This window comes from Mustela nigripes, chromosome 12 (assembly GCF_022355385.1).
Source record: "Mustela nigripes isolate SB6536 chromosome 12, MUSNIG.SB6536, whole genome shotgun sequence".
In the NCBI taxonomy this organism is placed as follows: domain Eukaryota; kingdom Metazoa; phylum Chordata; class Mammalia; order Carnivora; family Mustelidae; genus Mustela; species Mustela nigripes.
Genome location: NC_081568.1, coordinates 59104247 through 59127701, shown reverse-complemented (window position 1 = coordinate 59127701; position 23455 = coordinate 59104247). Strand labels below are relative to the sequence as shown.

Sequence of the window (23455 nt, the reverse complement as noted above, 5' to 3'; positions counted from 1 at the left end):
CTCACCTTTGTATCTGTGGCACTGAGTATAGGACATTTAGATGTTCAGTAAATGTCTGTTGAATGAAGAAATAAATTTGTCTAGCTCCTATACTCACTAGCTAAATGACTTGGATATGGATCTTATAAGGATGCAGTAGCAACACCCACTTGTTTAGAAGACCATGTGAAAATACACCCATGCATTACTTAGCACAGAGTCTGGAAGAATCATCACCCAGGGGGACGGCTAGTGTAGCCCAGTGGTTAAGGGCACAGATCCTGGAGCTAGATGGCCTGAATTTGTAGACGGACTCCACCATCAACTAGCTATGTGATGCTGGATAAGCTGATCTTACCATTTGGGGCCTCTGTGTCCTCATCTTAACAAGAGAGAATAGTAGTATTTACTGATATGGGTCATTGTGATGAATATGCAGATTTTTCTTTCCCAAGCTGGGACCGTCCTGGCCACGTGGCATACTTGACACAGTATTAGCTATTGCTCTTCTGATGTTAGATCAAAATGGACCACTGAGGGCAGCCCTGTTGAGCAGAGCTAAGCAGACTCTTGAGAAGACACACAGGAGGCATGGCAGAGAAGGGGCAAAAAGAAGGGTGTTTAGGAGTGCAGGGACTTCCCGGGGAATGAGGGCAAGCATATCCACAACAGCCTATCATTGAAGCTGATGTCTGGCTGATCCATCAGCAGCTGCCTCTTTCTTCTGAGTCTCAGAGCCCAAGAAGCCCCTGTGGGTTTTTCTCCATTTTCAGGACAAACCATGGCCATCTTAACCTGGGGGCAGAGAGCTCCTGGGGGTGCAGAAAGTTAGGTGGCATGGTATACAGCCTGGTGCTGTTGCTTTCAATTAAGGCTCAGAAAAGGAGCCAAGAGGAAAGGCAGCAAGAAAATGAATTTTCATTTAGCCTAAATGAGGCTTAATGTTCAAGTATTTCCCCAGAATTCAGATAAAAAAGGCATCATTCTCAGACTATCTTCAGTTAGTGAGAATGAAGTGGTGATGTCAGGCAGAGAGTTGAGTGAAATATAAAGACACTTTTCCAGGATATCTGCTTCATTATGTGATGCATTTGGATTACACTTGAGCTCCAAGCCTTTGCTTTGGCCCAAATAGGAAAAAAAAAAAAAAAAAAGATACTTTCTAGCAGGTTTATAGTAATTGCTAATCTAGGGTTTTGATTTCGTCCTTCAAGATCCTTTAAACCCACAGTGGGGTTTTAAAATTCAAAGTCAAGTGCAATAATAAGTAGAAAGTAAATGGGAAACTGTCAGATAAGCCACCACGGAACGGAGAAATTGCTTATGCAACAAAGGCCTTTAGAATACTGGAGGACATTGGCTATGATAAGGATATATTTAAGACGCTTTAAAATAAAGAGCGGACATGCTGTAGAGCAAGGATTTCCTAAGATACCTTTGACCTGCATTCTTTGCAGTCAGTGGAAGAGATGTTTGAAAGAATAGGGAAAATGGAGAAAGATGCTGATCTCTAAATACAGTGTGAGCGGAATGTCCCTTACAATGCTCCAGGAAGAAATTTTATTCATTTCCATCAAAAATGGAATTTGAGCTTATTGGATTTTGTGCTCAAATAAACTGAAAGTGCATTTGTGTGTGTTTTTATATACATAGGCATGTGTGCCCGCGCACATGCAGAACATATTTGTAACTAATTCAATGCAAACTCATTTGGGGGAAAAAATCCTCATTCAAGAGACACACCTGCTGCTGTATTCAAAAAGGCAAGGCAAGGAATCAGTAAGAGGGTCTTTTTTCGTATAATGGTGGCCAGATCTCACTGAAAACAGATACCAATTAGAAAAGGCTTTTAAAGTGCCAATAAGCCAGCAGGATGAATCCAAATGCCAAATTACATAGGCTCTGGGAAAGGCTCTGGTGGAAATGAGAGTGCAGAGAAGAGCTTCGGTGTGTGGGTGGAAAGGAGTCCTGTGCGTCCCCTGGCCTGGGTTTCTAATCTGTACCGTGGCCTCCTCCATCACACCTCTCAGGAGGAGACTGTAAGCCTGAACGCAAAGGGTATGAGGGCACTAAGAAGAGGACCTGGCAAAAAAGGAAGAGGGAGGAAGGGAGGTGGAGGGAAGGAGGAAGGAAGGAGACCATCACCTCTAGCCTGCTGAGAGGAGTGGAACGTGTCACTGACCTTGGGAGGCTGTTGGGGACAGAGGGGCCCTCTTTGGAGAGTATATGGCTCTCTGAAGGTGGGCGCCGACTCTGAAATGAACAGGGATGAGGATGAGTTGGGACCTCCTGGATTGCAGAGTCCCGCATCCTTCCGGGGACTCTGAAATAAGGCTGGGCTGACCGGCAAGATCACTCATTCAGCTCAAAAGGGGAAGAAAGAACACAGATCTCGGGTGCTCTGACTCAGGCTTGGAGAAGCTCCCTTCTGGCACTGCTCCGAGACAGGGAGTCTGTTTGCTCCTTCTCATCCAGATCCCTTCCAGGCCTTGAGAACCACGGAGCCCCCACAGGCTGGATCGGGTCCCCCGGCCGCCGCTCCATGGCTGTGTGGCTTTGTCGTTCAACTTCCCTGAGCCTCTGTCTTCTCCTCTCTAAAATGCAGATAAAAACAATCCCTGCCTGGTAGGACTGTTGAGAAGCTTAGAAGAGTGGATAGAAACAAAGGGCTCTGCGGAGGGTCTGGCTCATGAGAAAGGCTCAAGAAGTACTAATGGTGATTGTGGGGATGATGGTGAGTCCTGTCAGCTCAGCCTCCGCTGGCTTCTGGAGAAAGCAACATGCAAAGACATGTTCCAACTCATGGAGCTCCCTGGAGCTTTTCCTGGAACTTTATAGGCCTGTCAGTTTATTTGTTCACCTCCAGTGGAAAGAGAAGTCATGGGGAGAGGGTCAGGACAGATTTACCTTCTCTCCCATGATGGACACTCAACGAACTTTCTGACCCTTCTCTAACCTATCTAAATATTTTATAATCTGTCCTCAAAGTTGTTTGAAAAGCCCCAAATTGACCATGTTGGTCCACAATTTATAATCCTTCCGTGGCTTCTTTAACAAGTTCTGCAGACCCATTTGGTCCGATGTTCCTACTCCACACCCCGTTGCTTCCTCTTGTTGGCCTGCCCTCCCTCCATGGCCTGCCTCTTCTCCTCAGCCACACCCTGCCCTTCCTCCTTGGGCCTGCATATGTGCCCTCCTCCAGCCACCATGCTCTCCTCTCCACCTCCTTGATCCCGTTTCCACACTGACCTCTACCCCCACCTCCCTCATAAGGAGAACCTATTCATTCTTCACTGCCATTGTAGTAAATATGGAAGGTACAGCCACACATATCTTTGGAGCACTTGAGGTTAATCCAAGTGGAGATATGCTGTGACTATTAAAAGCCCACTAGATTTCAAAGAATGAGTTCTGGAAATCAAAAACAAAGCTAACATCTCAATAACGTTTTCTTTTGGTCACCTGGGTGGCTCAGTTGGTGAAGTGTTTGCCTTTGGTTTGGGTCATGATCACGGGGTCCTGGGATGTCTCTCCCATGTCTCTCTGCCCTATGGGGAGCCTGATTCTCCCTCTCTCCCTTCCTTCTTCTCCCTCTCTGCTTCCTCTCTCTCTCTCTCTCTCTCTCTCTCTCTTTCTCTGTCTCTCTCAGTCAAATAAAAAAAATCTTTAAAAAATAAGAATGTTTTGTATTGATTACATGTTGAAATGATAAGATTTTGGAAAATAGGGTTAAATAAAAGATAGTGTAATATTAATCTCACTGTTCCTTTTTACCTTCAAAAGACTGTGGACATTATAGCATATGCATTTAGACAGGTGGCTCACATTCCAGTCCCATAGGACAGTACTGCTCTGGAGTAAAGTTCTCCACTCTTGCTCAGCTAGGCCATCCTGGGCTCACTCAGGAGTCAGGAGTCCTTTGCAGACCCTCCAGGTGCCACAAGCTTCTGCTCTGCAGATATGTGCCCTTTGACCATAGAGAAACAGCTCTCCAGTTAGTAGCCCCGGCCTGAGGCACAGTGCCTGTCATGTAGAAGGTGCTTGTATTCGTTTCTTCTTGTTGCTGTTGTAAATCACCATAAACTTAGTGGTGTAACACAGCACAAAATTTATTATCTTACACTCCTGGAGGTTGTAAGTCTGAAATGGGTTTCATTGACCTCAGACCAAGGTGCGAGCGGGTGAGTTCCTTTTGGAAGGCCTCAGGAAGAAACTCTGTGCTTCCCTTTTGTCGTGTCTGAAGGCCACCTACATGCCTTGGCTCAGGGTCTCTTCCTTCACCTTCAAAGCCAGCTGTGCATGTTCTTCAAATCCCTCTCTGACCCTCGTGCCTCTTTTCACTCACTTCTAAGAACCCTATAGGTGCAGTGGGTCCACCGGGATAGGCCAGGATAGTCTTTCCATCTTCAAGATTCTTAATTAAGTCTGAAAAGGCCACTTAGTAAGGTAATAGATCCACAGTTCCTAGGGATTAGGACATGGACATCTTTGGGGAAATGTTATTGGGCCTACCACAATGCTCAATATTTGTTGTTAACTGAAAGAATCAATGATCAAATGGATGGATGGATGTTCCCGTAATCCCATTTTCTCTTTCTTACAGGCGGCTTCTTCCCAATCCTAAGAAGCCATGCTGAGTGCAGACTGATTGCTCTCCTAGAACACCTGTCCTTTCCCGTCTTTCTTTCAATCTGGATATGGGCCAGCCTGGGGTCTCATTCAAAAGCCATTTACCCCAGTGGAGCCATCCGTATTGTCCTCATCGACCTCTCATGTGCCTGAACTCTTGAGTCTCCACCACACATTTCATGTTAAAGAACACACTCGAAGTGTGTTCTTTAACCTCTTAGTTCTATCTACTCTTAGAACTAGAGGGTGGCTCTTCCTGGCAAGGCAGGGACCATGCCTTATCCTTCCCCAACGCTCTTACCCTTCCCCGGAGCTTAGTGTTCAGGTGGGTACTCTGTAGATGCTCGAAAAAGTAAAGGCCCAGTTGCTCTCACAGCTTTGCCAGGAGTGACCTCCTTACATACAAGGCCAGGATGACAGTCACTAGAATTTGTCTTTCTTTCCCACAAAGACTGTTAACACAGCAGCCTGACGTTAACCTAAGTGAATGTGGAATGGTTAAGTGCAGTCATTTTGGCAAAATGTGCATTGCTTCACTCCAAGCAGAAATCAAATGTTATGATGTTACACTATCAGGAAAAGTACATTCCATTTGGCATAGTCCCAGGATTCAAAAACACAATGGCATTAACCCTTTAGTGGCCTGGTCTTGGTAACGAGATGTGGTCCTTCTCTCTATCAAGCCCTCCCCTCATGTACCCTCTCTCTCTCTCACACACACACACAGAAACACACACACACTTGTCTAGGCTTTTTCTCTGAGGAATGTTGAATAATCTTCAAGCCTGAGATTATCTTTGCAGTTAGCTATCTTATAATCATAGGATTGCTCAAATCTTCCCTGATGAGAAGATGATGATGATGATACTGACGATCATGGTGATGATGCCCTGATTGCTTTGGGCATTAAAACAAAATTTAAAAGGTTAACATGCATTATGATTTACTCATTATCCATAGTCTTTGAAAAACAGTTTGCTACTTCACACGCTTTGAAAATAATTTGCATGTTCTGAAAAAAACAAAGTAAGAACATTGGACTTGGTATCAGGAGACAAGTTCCTTCACCTCAGCTGAGCCACTGATTTGTTGTTGACCTTGAATGTCCTTATGCCTCTCTGGGCCTCAGTGAGCTCACCTTTAAAATGGGGAGGGGGTTGAATGAGATGATATATCAGTTAGGGATGTAACAGATATTTGATCACCATGGTTAAACTGAATAAATTATGCTTTAGCTTTCTGCCTTAACAAGAAGTCAAATGATGGTCAGTCCAGAGCCACTCCTCCATCCTTGGTGTACAACTTTTATCTTCATAGCTTCAAACTGGCTATTGTACCTCTAGGCATCTCATTGTTTTCCAGAATGGAAGGTGGGGGGGAAGGACGATGGGCAAAACATGTGTTGTGCTCACTGCACTTGTCCCTTTCCCTTTGGTTTTAATTGGACAAAAAGGATTTCCTGAAGCCCTAACAACTTTGTTTTTTCTGATTCTCTTTGGATGGAGATGGGTCACATGGCCATCACCTGCTACAAAATATTGCTATCTGAACAAGTTATGATCAGGAAAAAAAAAATTAACCCAGATTCAGTTAACCAGGAAGAAGGGTAGAATGGCTATTTTGTGGGCTCTCAGCTGTGTCTGCCATAGATGGCTTCTAAGTTTCACTTGGTCTTGGATGTTTCATGGATTGTATTTTAAAACCTATCATTATCCACGGCATTCGTCTCTAATGTACACAGTGCTTGGTCCTGGTTTGGATTAGCAGTTAACCTCATTAACAAACTAGGAGGAAGGATGCTAATGTCAAGATCTTGTAGAACAGAAGATGGCATGGGGATGGGGAATTATCCGTTCACTCTGCCTCCTCTTGTTCTCTTATCCCTGAGGGAGACAGGCAAGGAGAATGCAACTACTAAGAAACAGGAAAATCCCTTTAGGCTGATATAATTTCCTCTTTTTGGAAGTCCATGCCAAAGGGTCAGGAGGGCGGCCATCTTGGCAAAACCATCCTTTACTTCTTGTTCCATGCAGCGGACATCTGTGACCTTGACCTCTCTATAACTCCATAAACCTCTTACTTTGGGAAACTCTACCTCCTTCAGTGGAGATAGGCTTAGTGGGACCATCAATGGCGTGGTCATCCAAGGAAGGTCAATAGAATGATGTCCTCTGGAGACTGAATATTTAAGCAGGATGATGCAGGAATGAAACATGCTAAAGGCATGGATTCTAGAGTGGTTCTGGCCTTGTTCTTCTTGCCCATCTGATAAGTACCTGCTCTGATAAAGGCAGGCAGAGTCAGTTTATCTTCCTTGCAACCTCAGACCCTAACAAATACATCTTTTCATTGCATTAATTCATCCTACAAGTATTTGCATACAGGGAGGATTCGGTGATGCTTTAAGACGGATGCTCAGGCCAGGGTCCTTGTCCTGAATCTGCTTCTTAAGCAGTATATGGCTGTGTACATCTGTCTTCACTTCTCTGTGTCTGTTTTCTCCCTTGTAAAATGGTGGGTTGGACTAGACCTTTCTGAGGTGCTTCAAAATTTCTCCCCAGAAAATCCTCAGGGGTCTACATGGGGTGCTCAGGGGTGACCCATTATACTGGGCTCTGGGCCCCTCACCCCACTTCAAATAGAATAGCTCAGCTTTCAACCAATTTATAGTATTGAGCATGAGATTCTTTTTTTATTGGCTCTCCGCTAAAAATAAACATTTGAAAAATTCTGGACAATATGATCTCTAAAGGGCCCTTCCAGCTCTGATGTTCTGTGATTCTAGGCAGGTGGAATATTTGGTAACATCTTTTCATTCATCAGCATAATTGGGAGTGCAGGAACGTCTGCCAAAACATAATCTATATCTAAATAAAATCTTCTGTGTGCAAAATAACGGCAACGAAGGATGTTCCGGAAAGAGCAGGCTGTGTGGAAGATCTAGAGACAAACAAACCTCAGATCCCTGCTCTGCAATCCTGGCAACGCCTAGGGTGTAGGTGTGGGAAAGAAAGCCCACCCCAGCTGTATCTCGTCTTTGCTGTCGTAAAGCAAAGAGTGCAAACTCCTACGCAAACCGAATCTGGACATATTCAATGTTTCATAAACTTCCAATCAGTTATTGTCAATATTCAGAAATTGGAAATACATTTAAAAATTATGTTTCCTGGCTTCTTTTGAGAAAAACTGGAAGATGACACATCACCAGCCTTGCATTCTAACAGGACAGCAATCGACCAGGTCAGGACAGAGACTGCCCCTTCCAGCCGGGGCATGTTTGCTTCCCGTTGTTCAGGCCCAGCTACTTCTTCCCATACTCCTGACCCCAAGGCCGTGTGCCACCTACCAGCTAGGCCTGCACTCGCATCAGGCTTTTTTGTTTTTTTCCTATTGAAGAGTAATGGTAAATGATACATAAAATATTTTTCATATCCTTGTCCTTATCCAAAGTGGAGACATAAAAGGCAGACTGAGAAAGGCAGGCTTTTCTAGAAAAACAGAGCAGAGACAGTATTTCTTCACAGAAGGGGTTTTCCAATAGGAGTAGTTTTGCACATCCTTTTCCCCCTCTCCAGGGACATTTGGCAGTGCCTGGAGATTCTCTTGGTTGTCACAGCTAGGGAGGATGCTGTTGGTTTCTGGGTACAGGTAAGGGATGCTATCAAATATCCTGGAGTGTACAGGGCACCCCACAACAAAGAATCATCCCACTCCAAATGTTGACGGTACCCTGCTTTGTGGATGCCCGTGGGTTTAACATGCCCTGGCCCCTCCCCTCTTTGACATGACCTGCCTGGTTCCTGCCCTTCACACACGAATGATACAGGCCTGGAGTTGATGATGAAAGAGCCAGAACAGGAAGAGTAGACTCGGCCATGATAGGACAAGGGTGAAAACAATGATAACAATTCTGCCCTGGGCGCGGCCTCCTTGGTTTCACTCTCCCAGATTTTGCTCTTATGAAACTCATAAGCCCCCTGGGCACTATTATGCCCAGTGTCACTGGATCCCCTTGCCTTGGACCTCATAGCTTCTAAATGACAAGGCAAGGCCCACGGCAGGTTTGTGGCAGTCGGTTCTGGGCCTGGTTGCCCGGCTCTCCCTTTGATTTTGTAAAGCCATCTGTAGCCCTCCTGTGTACCAGTGTGTGCTTTTAACCTGAGTCTGGTGCTGCCAGGTGCTGCCAGTGAGCACAGGACCAGACGGAGAGTCTGTCCACTGTGCTGCCCCTGCAGCAAATGGACCTTGCTGGAAGAAAGGACAAGAAACTGCTGTCCAGGAAGCCCAAAGGGAACTGAAAGATACCAAGAAGGCTGAGGAAGTGAGAAGCAGAGTCAGGAGAGGTCATTTAATTTGAACTCCCAAAACAGGCACAGTCCCTGTAAGTGGCTTCACAGAAGAGGGTTGCCGTCCAAGCCCAGGGCAGAGCAACTTGGCAGCAGAGGGTCCAGGAGGGCACTCAAACTGGAGATGAAAATACCCCATTGTGTCTCACTTGTAACTCTGCAGCAATCCATCCGGTTACCCATTCATCCTTTCAGCACATTTGTGTGCCGGGGGGATTCAGGCCTTGAGCAAGGTGTGCGGCCCCTGTCCTCCAGGGATCCAAACCAAGCTCTGGGCTTTGCACCTGCTCGATCTCAAGCAGGTCACTTCCCTCTCGGAGTTTCCTGATCAGTAAAAGGAGGTGGAGTTTTTCCGTTTTGTAGGAGGTGATGCGAAGGTAAAATAAGACCCCCGTAGAGCAGGGCTGACTCAGCCGCTCAGTCAATGCCTCCCAGAGCCCATCTCCCCTTCCTTCCTCCCACAGGGACCGCACAGTGTGTGTATGATTCCTGCAACTAGTCCAGACAGGGGCTGGCATCTGGGGCCACCTGCCAGTTCACACCGCATCACAAAAGACCCTCATCTTCCACAGAACCAATTCTCCTCTGGGTGGCTGGAGGGTGTTTTGTAGATGACATCCCTGGAGAAGCTGGAGGCAGAGTGGCCCACCCACCAACAGGAAACTTGCGTGTGATGTGTGAGGACATAAGTTCCCACAGCAGCCCTGCCCTTCCTCCTTTCCATAAATTCCAATTTGACTTCTTAAGCCCTCAGGGGCACCAAGCAGAAGCAGAGTCCTAGCTGTCTGGGCATGGGACGTGGGGATGGGACATGGGGACGGGCACTCCCTCTCATCAGGCACATATCAAGGACCCGGGACACACACGTGATCAACTGTTCTTTCAAGCTCCCTCCGCTGAAGCCCCTGTGGCCTTCTAACAAACAGATGGTCTTCAAGAAGGAGCTTGGCGTGTGCAGATGTGCCTGTCTGGATGCGTGTGCTACTCACCCAGTTTGTACCACATGTCGCGGATGGAGAAGCCAATGAGCCGTCTCATGTCCCCATACCTAGGAGAAACAACACATGTCTGCTTCAGGCTCGGACTCAGAGATTCTCATGAAACCCCCGCTTCGGGAGACCCGAACAGGCTACCTACTTATTCAGGATTTTGTTGTATTTGGCGTGCGAGAACTGCTCCAGCTGCAGAGAGTCCTGAGTGATGAAAGCCACCGCCAGATGAAAATAGTTGTTCCACAGCTGTAAATGAAGGAGCAAAGAACAGTCATGGCAAGGGTCTGCAGTGGGAAAGCAGATTAAATGCTGGGCAATGTGAATAATTTATGAAGATGGCAGAAGACAGGGGCAGAGCCAGCTTAATTCTGTGCCCTGCAATTTTCAGGCTGGCACGGACTCTGAAACGGACATCCTGGCCAAAGCAAGGACAATGGCTGCATTTCTCCAGGCGCTGACCACGTCCCCTCTCTGATGACAGGGCGAGGACAGGGATTTTAGGGCTGCTTTGAGAAAACTGTTTCACTTTGTTTTTTGAAAGACAAACAACTCACCCCAGCCAAGTGCCCTGGTAGAATGAGAGGTTGATGAGGCTTATGTATTTCAGGGACTTTCAGTCTCTCTGGAAGTCCTCCTTAATCTACCTAACAGCTCACGGGACCAGCCTGCAACTCATTCCGTCTTAGACTATTTTGCCTTCTCCTTCCCCTTAGTTCTGTGGTTTCTTTTTTCTTTCTTTCTTTCTTTTTTTTTTTAATGAACATATAATGTATTATTAGCCCCAGGGGTACAGGTCTGTGAATCACCAGGTTTACTCACTTCACAGCACTCACCATAGCACATGCCCTCCCCAATGTCCATAACCCAACCTCCCTCTCCCTACCCCCATCCCCCCAGGCAACCCTCAGTTTGTTTCGTGAGATTAAGGAAGCTGAGAGGCAACATGGGGGTTTTGAGGGGTTGGAAAAGAATAAATGAAACAAGATGGGATTGGGAGGGAGTTCCATGGTTTCTAAGCATGGTCCCAGACCAGCAGCATCAGCATCATCTGGGATCCTGTTAGTAAAGCAGATTCTCTGACCCTCCCCAGACCTACTGAATCAGACCCCAGAAATATGGGGGTATACAACTGCTCTGGAGAATTCTGATGCTCACTGGAGTTCAAGAACCTCTGAGGGCCTAGTTTCTATGTAGGCTTACTGTAATTTTAACACTTACACGATCACTTGCTGCTTAATGCAAGGGTTAATACTAAACACCACTCTATTGGCTCGTGGTAAAATAGAGACAACAAAGGGTTCGCCACATGGCAAGTGCTCCAAAAGAAGAGATGCAGAGATGGTGATATTGATACAAACTACAGCAGCTGGGGCATGGGGTCTCAGTGAGCCAACCCCTTTACAAAAGGGGGGGTTGAACCCACTGCAGAGGACTGTGGTAAAGATAGCATGAGATGGTATGTGTAAAGGGCATGATTCTCTGTAAGGGCTCAAAAGCACTTGTTAGCCATATTGTTCTTTTCATTAATCTAGTGATTTCATTGGTACCAAAGCAAAGAGCACAACCGGGCCCTTTGGGTGCTCATGGCTGTTATTAGGCCCTACTAGGGCCCTACAAGGAACAGATAGGAGAGAGCTTTGCTAGACAAAGCTCATTCACTTTCAGCCCCCTCTCGACACTGACAAGAGAAGGGTAACGCTAGCTAGAGAAGTCACCTGCCGTTAAGACCTTCATCCTTAACTCAAGATGTCCACTGGAGATTTCAGAGGGCCGAGACTAAGTAGAGGGCAGTTCTACCCTTGGTAACATCATTATTGCTGCCCAGAGTGTTCCTTTCAAATGGGCTTGTAGTTGCAGCGTCAGAAAGAAGAAAACATGTACTTCCTTCTTTCTTTTTAAAGATTTTATTTATTTGTCAGAGAGAGAGGAGCGAGAGTGAGCACAGGCAGACAGAGTGGCAGGCAGAGGCAGAGGGAGAAGCAGGCTCCCTGCCGAGGAAGGAGCCCGATGTGGGACTCGATCCCAGGACGCTGGGATAATGACCTGAGCCGAAGGCAGCTGCTTAACCAACTGAGCCACCCAGGCATCCCCAAGTACTTCCTTCTTACCAGGGTCCTTCTTCTCCCATTCATCCCCCCTCTCATCTCTCAAACCTTTGCAGCTATCACTAGTCCCAATTTATAGATGAAGAGAAGGAGGTTTGGAGGCGTTAAGTATGTTTCCAAAGGTCACTAAGTTTGTCATATATACAGGAGATCTGGGATTTGGACGCAGGCCTTCTGATGAAGGCTCAGGATTCTTTCTACACACCATGACCAGTCTTTGGCTAAGGTTACATTAATACATAGTTGTTGAACTCCTCCTCTGTGCCAGGCATTCTCTGTGTCATCATGGGGGCACAGCGGGTGGTCATGGGGGCACAGCGGGTGGTCATGGGGGCACAGCGGGTGGTTATGGAGACGGCTGTCCCTCCCCTCATTCAGCTCACATTCTATAGGGGGAATAAAATTTTCTTTTTGGAAACTTTATCTCCCAGAGTCCAGAAGACCAAGCTGCTCCCAGGGTAGAGTGAAGTAGCCTCCCAGATTGTGGAGCCCATCAAGTCAACTCTCCCCACAGAGACCAGAGGATCTTTTCAAAACAAGTTGGGTTCTATCACTCCCTTCCTCAAAGTCCTTCAGAGGCTTTCCCAAACCATTACAATCACATCTCAAACCCTCCTGTTTCTGTAGTAACCCTGCTTATCCAAACACATGGCGCAGGTCAGGTCTCTTGGCCACTCCGGCTGTCCTGCCTCCTCATACCCCTGTGACTTGCAGGTTCTGAACACTTGCTGCTTTGGTCTGTCTGAGCCCAGACATCGTACCTCCTCATGTTTAAGGTCATACAAAACAACAAGCCAGGGATACAAAAAATCTGATCGAAGGACATGGAAAGGGTTATTTTAAAGGTGAGAAATTCCTGATTTTAGGAAATTTCTAAAGAGTAATCAAGATACAAAAAGACATAGATATAGGGCAACATCGTTGACTTGGTATTACTTTCAAAAATAATTCCAGAAATGTTCCTCTAACACATTTGAGAACACACAGACATGTCAAACCTAGAGCCTCTTGCTAGTCTCTGTTCTTAATCGTTCAAAAGTGTTTTCTCTGCCACCCATTCCTAATTTTTAAAAATTTAGATTATAATCCATATATCATAACATTCACTTTTTAGAGAATTTAGAATTTAATGGTTTTTAGTATATTCACAAAAGGAAATACAACCATCACCACTTAGCAGTCATTCCCTAATCTTCCCTCCCCCTCAGCCCCTGGGTGATCACTAATCTCCTTTCTGTCTCTGTGGATTTGCTCAATCTGACATTTCATAGAAATGGAGGCATAAAATAAATAACCTTTCATGTCTGGCTCCTTTCATTAAACATAACGTTTTCCAGGTTCATCTGTGTCGTCACATGTATCAGCGCTTCATTTATTTTTATTGCTGAATGCTAATCTATCCTATGGATATACCACATTTTATTTACCCATTCATCCATTGACTGACATTTGTGTTGTTTCTGCCTTTTGGCTCTTATGAATAATGCATCTGTGAATTTCCACATATAAGTTTTTGTGTGGAGGTAAGTTTCCAATAGGAGTGGAACTGATTTTCCCTTTGTCTTCTTACCTTGAAGATCTTTGGAGGTCATGAGATCATAGATCCCATGCCTCTTTTTTCTTAGTAGATCTGAAGTGGTGCTCCTAATTATCTCATCCACAGCCTCTGTCCACTTTTGCCCCGTGGAGCAATGTAGGGCCCACACTGAAACTGAGGGGATGTTGTCATGATGAGTAGCTCTGTACAAAGCCCTGACAGGTGAGCAGTGGCCACAGCCAGACACTTCTGGGCACTCATGATACCTCTCCTCTGAACCTTCATTGACTCTTGCTCCCAAAGAACCAGGACAAAGGGCACTAACATGGCTTGTCAGGCCTCATTAAATTTCCAGTGTTTTCTCCCTCAACAAACTGCCTCTTCCGGGGGGGCTGGTCTGCTCAGACTCCATAGATATAATATGAGCATCTTGGCCTCCTTGGCTTGGCTCCCTTACTGCACCTAAGTTCTATTCCTCATAAAGCCCAGTTCAAGATCTGTTCCTTCCTGAAGCCTTCTCAGATGACAAGGCATGACAGGTCGCCTCAAGCCTTCCGAAGCTGAGTAGCTCCTAGATGTGCAACCACAGATGTGGGCCCACTGTCCTCCACCTTCCCTTGTGCTCCACTCACTTGCCACGACAGAAGCATCCTCTGGCTAGAAGCACAAGCGTCCGTGTCCCACAGACCAGGATGTGATACAAAGTCTCTCTTGCTAGTAAGAGAATTGGCGACTTATTTGACTTTTCTAAGCCCCATTTTCCTTACCTGTAAGATGGAGAAAATAATGGCAACTATCATCATGGATTGCTGGAGGGTCTGGGAAAAATAATATAAGCATGATGTGGTTCACCACAGGTGTGGCACATGCCAAGTGTCCAGTAAGTAGAACTGTGGCATTGTCTGTAGTGCTGATTGTAGATTATTTGAATGCCCTGTGTTTCCGACTGTAAGCTCCACAAGCAAGGGTCTTTTCTTCCACTTACGTGTATTCCCTAATACCACATTCAGCACAATGGCTTAAATGGCTTGACTGTAGCTAGGGTCTAGAAAAAAAATTATTTATTGATCACCCTATTGTTAGAGAAATTCTCCAGTTGTTACAAGAGGTCCAGATTTTTCTTTCCTCCCTGCCCCAAGCTGCCTGGTGGCATTTCTTCTACTAAGTGCCCAGTTCAGCTGGCATGGGGAAGCCATGGGAACTTGAGCCAAACACATAAGGTCCTTTTTCACTGGGGGAAGAGGTGAGGTGACTTCTGCTTGGGAATTTAGTATTTTGAACTAATCAGACAACAGAAAGTTGGAACTAGGATAAATTTAAGGGTCATCTGGTCCAACTCCCTCATTTCATAGATGTTAAACGGTGAGATCCAGACAAATGACCACCCGAAGTCATACTGGTAGTGGGTGTAACTAGAATTTAGTTACTTGCAATTAACTCTCAAAAAATTAAAAATTCAATACACGTATGGTCAAAAAAAGTAAATGGTAGAAAAGATTACATGATTAAAAAACTTATTTTCCATCCTATCTTGGACCCTAGTCTAATTCCTCAGAAGAAAAAAAAATTTTTTTGGGATATTCTTTCTAAAAATTTTTTATGTATAAACAAACATGTATAGACAGCTCAATAGTCTGCTGTAGTTTGCTTTTTTCTCTCACAAATACATCTTGTAGATGTATCCGTATTAGCTTGTAGAGATCTACTTCACTGCCTTTTATTGCTGCATGATATTCTGCTATAAGGATATATATTAATTTTAACCAATTCCCTGTTTATAGGCATTTAGATTGGCTTCAACTTTTTTTCCTTTAGCATCAGGGCTGAATTCAACATGTTTGTTTATACATCTTTATGCATGAGAGACTATAAAATAGTATACATTCCTAGAGCTGGAAGGGTTTAGATATGCGCCCTATGCAGATTTTGTTGTTCTTTGTTGTCTTTGTTGTTGAACAGACACTGTAAGGTTGCCTTCCAGGATTCCACTCCAATTATTAGCTCCATGATCCCGGGCAAGTTGCCTTACCACTCTCTGAGTCTCTGTTTCCTCAGCTGGAAAAATGAGGCTAATAGTACGGAAAAGGAGGTAGTTAGAGGGACCAAATGAGGAAATCACTGCTGAGAAAATTCCTACTTCATCTTGCAATCCCAGGTAAACACTCACTTCCTAAATGGACATTGGTGGTCTAGTGGTGGTCTAGTGGTAAGTGCCTTCCAAAAAATCACCTCCCAGGGAAGCCTCTCCAGCTTCTGCCCTGATTAAAGCAGATCTACCCATTCACCTTCATTACACCCTGTTTGCAGGATTTATGGCATGTTTTAAGCTGAACTAATGTCTCTGCTAATGGACATAAGCAACTTGCAGACAAGAATCCCTTCTTTTTATTCACTGCTGTATGTCTGGTATTTAGTGTTGCACCTAACCCAGCATGTGCTCACATGAATGCTGAATGAATGCATTAAGGAGCCCAGCATTCCCCCTGTATTCTTGTTAACTTCTCCCCAGACACTATGATGTTTATAGTATTATTCTCCCATTTTAGAGATCAGGACACTGTGGCCAGAGAAGTTAAATAACTTGCCCAAGGTGACCACAGCTACAAAATGGCGAGGTTGGTATTTGAATCCAAGTGCATCTCTCTAGAACTTGTATTCTTAACCATTCAGCTTTTCTGAAAAAATTGCTTTTCTTTCCTTTCTCAGTTTCCTTTTTAGCCTTGGTTGTTGGTCAAGGTTTCCGCTAGGTTGTCTGGTGTTTCACAGTCCTTACAACAGACACTCAAGGATTTTTGATGCTATAAGATTCTTTCACAATGGCTGCAAATTATCATTTACCATAATTCCATTAAAAAAATATATATAAGGCACAGTATTGCTGAAATGCACCAATGCGCCCTCTGAGCAGTAAAGCCATGGCTGCCAGGGGCATTCTAAGGAGACAACTGATTTTGGGAGTGAAAGTTTCCAATCATGGATTTGGGTTAGGGACATCAGGTCAGTGGCTGTCTGGGGCCCTTGAGCTATGGCCAAAGAAGCTGTCCCCAAGCATGTGACCATCTTTCTGTGTGGTGAAGTGGTCCCACCTTGATCCTCCCTGGGGGGTGCTGTGTGTGGGCTTCTTTGATGGGTGGCCTCCGTGGTACGTGCTCCTTCTCCCACCTTTTTTTTTGCCATTACAAGTTACGTTTCCTACTATAGAGACCAATTCTGTCTTCAGTACACTCTTAATAGCTGGGAATATCCTGGAATACTCTTTTCATTTCACAGGATCTCCAGTACAGGTTCAAAAATTATCCCAAGGTAGTCCAAGGCCCAGAAACTGATCCAGAAATGCCTCAAAGCCAAGGCTGGAATTACCAAATGCAGAGCAAGTTACAGCTTCCCAAGTCAAGAGAATGTTCTTCGTAGTAATCAGACAGCTGCTTAAGACAGAAGCAATCTTCCTGGAGCCAAAGAGCACATCTGAAGTGTAACCATGGATTCCTGGCCAATCAGAGTACCCAGTATGGAGAGTCTAATCCCACAGCCAATCATTGCAGAGCTCTCTATCCCAGGGCCAGCAGGAGCTAACTAGGCCACACAGTGTTTCTGGAGCTAAATAGAGCTGTCTCCTAGATTTGAAAGGCACTCTGTTTTTAAAAGACAGGGCAGAAGAGTGGAAAGGGCCTGGGCTTCGCGGACAGGATGGGAACAGAATTCCAGCAACTCCTGCTTTTGGCTAGATGACCTTTAACAGGAGAGTTGACCACTTCTCTGAAGCTCTGTTTATTCACTGGTAAAATGGGTGTATCCCAACCCAACCAGGTTATCCCCTAAGTAGATGTCTAATCAAGGTTAGTCACCTTAGAAAGCTTAGATGCTAGAAGATGGATTCCTATCTAGCACAACTCTAAGATCCTTGAGGACAGGGCAGTGTTATTCTTTGCTTCTGAGTTCCTCATCATGTGTTCCAATAGTCTGCCCCTATGAGAATTGCTCTCAAGCAGAAATCCTTGCTGAGTTGCCTTTGAAATCCTCTCTTGGTCTTCCCTGACCAGCAAAGGGATGTGAATGCCAAGGCCAGCATCCTGAATAGGGGTTGGGAATGCAAATTACTTTAGCCCTGGGCAGAAAACATCATTTCTGTAATTCCCAGGTCTTGTCACCTGCAGAGTGGCACCCACAGAGCTGCTTGCTTCTTGTCCTTTGTATCATAAAACCACAGTTCCAGAAAAGATATTAGGGATAATCTCATTGCACCTGCCCCTCCTCTGGACAGTGGCTGCCAAGGCCAGCAGCTTAGTGATGGATGCTCTTCCTGCTGATATTAAATGCATAATTAATGAAACCATAAGAAGGAAACAAGGCATGTTCCAGGCAGGGTACAGAGAACAAATCCATTCTCACATGGGGTGAGGAGAAGGTAGAAGAACAGAGATAAGGCTGAAAAATGATCCTGTTCTTGAGTACTTTTCAGCAAATATCTATGGAGTTCTCATTAGCAAAAGAGACTTATTTCATTTTGTAATATTGGCCATTTTCCTGTTTTATAAAATCCTATGGGTATGACAACCCTAGGCAATGTATGATGACTGGAAAGATGCCTTCCTACTGTCCTGTTTACCAAGGACTGACATATGAGTTTCCAGATCTGACATATTTTAGGACCATCATCATCATTTTCATCAAGATGATAGCAATTATTATAATGAGCTAACATTTTATTAAATTGCTACCATGTTCCTGGCACTGTTCTAAGTGCTTGACATGAATTAGTTCACTTAATCCTCTCAAAAACCCAATGAGGCAGCTGCAATTAGTATTTTAATTTGATTTCCAAGAGACTGAGGCACAGAGAAGTAAAGTAATTTGCCTAAAGTCACACAGCTTATAAGCTCAAACCTTCTATGTATGAAACCCCCACTTCTCTGGGCATCGCTCCAGATTTTCTTTCAGGAAAACAGGATAAAACCTAAAAGAATGGCATGAAGGACAGAAGCTGCATTTCTCTTAGAAAGTACCCCCTAAGACACTGGAGGACAGCCAGAGTCAGGAAAGCAGGCCTGAGGCTGTAATCGCCACCACCCTCGGAAAGAGATGGGTAAACCAGCCGTCAATTTTATGGCCTGAACACTGCCTCACTGCTGGCTGCTAGGCGTGGTACACCAAGCGGCCCCTCGAAAAAAGCAACGACCTTATTAGCTTCCCGGAACACACTCGTACCTGAAGCCTGCAGGCATCTGGTCCACATTTGGAAGGGGATCAAACACTTCGGTTTCAAACAGCTGAAGTGGGAGGTTTTGTTTCCACGTCAGAGATTCATAACTCTCAGCCAGAACCTCTCTGTGAACCCGGTGCGGGGGTGACCCCTTACCAAGCACATGGCGGTGGTGATCCACGGCTGTGATGTCAGCCACCGCTGTGCTCTGGTTGCAACTCCACACGGACATGCTGTGTCACTTTCTGCACCATCAGGCTATCTGCTCATCACCTCAGAGTCTCCGTCCCCGCATCCTTCCAGCAGGAAATAGTGCTAGTAGTAGTACCTAACTTGCAGTGTGGCTGTCAGGGCTGGGGAAGAAAATGCCTGGGGATGCTTCTTAGGAGAGCTGCACATATAAGTCGTCAGAAAAAGGCAGCTACTCTTCGTATCCCTGTCATCATGACAGTGCAGTTGCCTGATTTGAATGCAAGATAGTACGAGAGAATCTTATTCAAGGATAATGTTTATTAAATACTTCTAGGCTGGTGCTCTCCAGCACGGTGGGTCTCATAGGCCTCAACCCAGGGAACATCCTCCCAGGGAGACCTACTATGTGTCAGGCACACAGCACAGAGTCTCTTTCAGGAGGAAGTGTATGAATGAAAACTGGTGGGACCTTACAGAAAATTCTCCCAGCAAGACCCCTGACACATGCCAATTCTGTAAAACCCCTACGAAATTGAAAGAGCAAGGGCGCCTGGGTGGCTCAGTGGGTTAAGCCTCTGTCTTCGGCTCAGGTCATAATCCCAGGGTCCTGGGATCGAGTCCCACATCGGGCTCTCTGCCCAGCAGGGAGCCTGCTTCCCCCCATCTCTCTGCCTGCCTCTCTGCCTACTTGTGATCTCTGTCTGTCAAATAAATAAATAAATAAATAAAATCTTGAAATAGGAAGAGTAGGTACTATGAGCATTTTACAGATGAGTCAGCTGAGGCTGGGACATAGTCTAGGCCCTGTCCGAGGTTGCTCAGCTAGTCATAGGCCGAAGCCCATCTTGGAATCGAACACCCTAGATGAGCAGGCAGAAAACACCTCTGCCCCTGTTCACTGGCAACTTCCTAAGCTGGCACTGCAAGAGATCCTGGGGGTCAGGGTCTTCCCCAGAGGAGGGATCCCCTCTCAGGAGCCTTCTCTGTCATTATCAGCAGCCAGAGGTGGCAATATGGATTTTTCCACAAGGCTTTGAGAAATTGGTTCTCCTTGCCTGGGCCTTGAACAGGTGTGTCACTCTGCCCCAGCGACATGCTTTGAGGCCCCCGAATCTCAGAGGCCCTAGCTCTTGTCTGAATCCTAAAAGTGATTTCTGGAGGAATCACAAAATCCTGGAAATATATTAGTGAGCTTTATTTTTCAGTGTCTGTGAGTACCTATTTTGCTGGGCTCCAGTGAACAGTAAAGTACAAGAATGTGATACATTTCTGAAAGGTGGTACCCACGCCGATAATGGATAAATGCAAATCTCCTCTTTAGCACAAGATACATTATACAGTCACATTTGCATAAGCTGCACAGTTAATGACTATTTGTTTAATCAAGGGCCTGGTTCTAAACCCTGAGTTTCAATCAAGGGCCTGGTTCCCTCCTCGCCCACACCGCCTCTCTATGGAAGCCCCCAGAGACACTGGCGTACCTTATATGTGCTTTGAGATGCATCTGATGGGGCAATCAGCTCAAGATGCTAGAGCCCCTTGCCAGGGCACCCCAAGCACACCCTGGGCGCGTCACACTCACCTGGAACTCAAAGTTTGTGTGTTCCAGGAACTTCTGGTTCATGGTTTCTGCGAACTTGTTAATAGCCCTCAGGAAGACCCTGGAAGAGAGGAGCAGGTCACCAGGCCATCTGAGTATGCTACCCCAGGCATCCCTCCCCATCTTCCAGAATGAAGTTCCCTGTAGAGGGCTCAAAGACCCAAAGAAGAGGTCAGCAGACCCACCGGCTCACACTGTGGGCCTGGGGCCATGTTTGCCCTGCAAGAAATTGAGAACTGTCTGTCTGACTTCCTTAGAAAATATCTTCTGTTTAAACGATTACAAGCTTATGGCAGAAAATGTATGCTATCCAAAAAGACAGAAATTGCCTCCGCACAAACAAGCAAACAAACAACACATCGTCGAACCTTATCATCTACAGAAAACCATCACTGAGATTCTGATGCACATTATATTCAAAGGTCTCCCTAGATGTATGTGCATGAATGGTATTTGAAATATATCATCTTGATAAATAGGGCTAAACGGCAAATGCTGTTTCACAGCCTGTCTTTTTTACTTGGCAATAAATTGTGTGCTCCTTTCATGCCAATGAATGCAGATATATATCATGCCTTTTAATCACTGAAGAGCGTACCATTCTATGGGTGGATCACAGTTTATTTAACCAGTCTTTCAGTGATGATCCTTTATGCTCAGCTTTTATAGACAGTGTTACAGTAATCACTCTCTTCTGTACACCTTGCCCCTCTGATATACACCTCTTTTCCAGTCTTCTTCTTGAAGTGATAGTACTCATCAGATACCCATTTAACATTTTGGTACCTGTTGTCAAATTTTGTTTCTCCTTAAATGTCTTCCCATCCATCTCTACCTCCCCTTCCTCCTACCAAACCCTACGGACCGGTCTTTCAGCCTCCCATCTCCTGCCTCTTCAACGTCAAGAATACCTTGACCAATGGGCAGTTCAGTCATGTCAATCACCGATTTTGGTGACACCCATTGCCCACAGGATAAATCCAAACTGTTCCTCTCGACAGTCAATGCCCTTCACGATTAGACCCCACTCTTTCTAGAACTCATTTCTCACTGTCATCCAGTGCTTTTTCTTGTGGTCTAGTAAATAGCTGTGTTTCTCCTATATAATGTATAAAATGCTTCTCTCCTTTTAATCTCTTTAGGATAGGGTCTACCGCATCCTTGTGTCCCCCAAAGGACAGTCACTGCAATTTCCTTCCCCAGAATTCATCATGGTCTGGGAAGACTTATTTGGTGACTCAGTAATGCCCCTCTCCTCTGCTAGACTGTACTTTCTTCCCTGATCTCATCTACTCCCTAATTTACATGCCTTTGGCTTCCAATGTTATATCTTCCTCCCTGGCCTCTCCCCTGAACTTCCAGTTCCCATTCCAGCTCTCTGCTCCATACCTTCATGTGATTGACAAATAGGCATCTCAAACATAAGGTCAAAATCTTAACTTCTATTACCTTTTATCTTCCATTTTTCTGTAGTCTTCCCATCTGTGTTAACAATAAATTTGTTCTTCCAGTTGCTCAGGGAGAGAGAATTGGTGGTAGCATCCTTGATTTTTCTCTTTCTCTCATATCCTACACCTGGCCTGTTAGCAAAACCTCTTAGCATTATTTTCAAAATGCAGCCAGAATTTGACTACTTCTCAACACCCCATTGTCATTGACCTCAACCAAGCCACCATCATTTCTCCCCTGGATTTCTGCAGTTGCCTCCAAACTGCCACATGCCCACCTGTGACCTCGTCTCTAGGGTGTGGGTTATGTTTGTAAAATCTTCGAGGACAGTGGCCAGATCTTACTTGTACTGCTGTCTATAATTTTTGATGAACAGTGAATAATTAATAACTCCTTATCCTCAATAGCAGCTGATCCAGGGAAAATGCCCATTTGGCTTACCTGAGATGCAATAGGTAGCCAGCAAAGGAAGTGTTGATTGGAAGGTTATTGCTTCAGGTAATGACTGGAGCTCAGTTCTGCTTGGGAACGGCTGAGAGACTATCTAGAACATACCTTTCCCCTCTCAGGGATGCAGAATGTGGACTGTTTCTTTACTAATGTCAGCCTCTCACTAGTTGAAAGTTGTTCCTGTGGAGGTCCTCTACCGTGCCCTGTAGGTGGACTGAGCTCTCTCTTGCAGCCAGAGAAAGTCCAGGGAGTGAAAGAAGTAGGAAGCTTGGGATATGTGGTAAATGTCCACCAAAGCTGCATGTATATTCTGAGTGGGCCAAGAGCATGGGCAGGGCACCTCGAACATGTGCTACGTTGGGCGTTACTTGTGAAGAGTGTGGGTTAGGTATTCACCAGGCACTTAAATGTTTGTTGACCAAAGAAGACAGCACATCCTGGTATCAGGATCACAAGATTTATACACCCACACAGACACACACATATGCACACACACATACACACACAGTTAGATGGGGACCCTGCCTTTGCCACTTCCAAGCTGTGTGGATCTGGGACATGTTCATGTCACTTTGACATCTCTGTTTCCTTGCCTGTGAAGTAGCCCCTATTCCAGGGACGCTGGAGACTTTAGTGGCAAGGACGTGGTTAGGTGTGGCGCACAGGGCAGCCTGACACAACCATTACAACAGGAACACAGCAGCTGTGGCCGTTGCAGGCCTTTGGGTTACTGTATCCTTCTTCCGAAGTCGGGGACAAACAATGAAATGGGCAGTTGCAGCAGCAATTGGTTCTGAGGTAGGCAGGGCCACATAAAGGCAAAAGAAAAAAAAATCCCACAGAATCCTCCCCCTATCAGGATGTCAAAAAGTGAGATTTCATTGGCTTTGCTCTTCCGGCATTTGCTAATATGCCTTTGAAAAATATCTGTATTTCCCCCTTAAAGATTAGTATCATTCCCCAGAAGGAAATGCGT

At 45.5% G+C, this 23455-nt stretch overlaps 1 protein-coding gene across 1 annotated transcript in view; it reads right to left on the bottom strand.

Moving 5' to 3' along the window:
- Positions 1-23455, bottom strand: part of DOCK2 (dedicator of cytokinesis 2) — a 413194-nt gene that overhangs the window by 58137 nt on the left and 331602 nt on the right. The window contains exons 30-32 of the mRNA XM_059416333.1: positions 20563-20641; positions 10092-10192; positions 9944-10002 (exon numbers count right to left, since the gene is read on the bottom strand). Of these exons, the coding sequence (XP_059272316.1) occupies positions 9944-10002; positions 10092-10192; positions 20563-20641 (239 nt within the window). The remainder of the gene's footprint in view (positions 1-9943; positions 10003-10091; positions 10193-20562; positions 20642-23455) is intronic.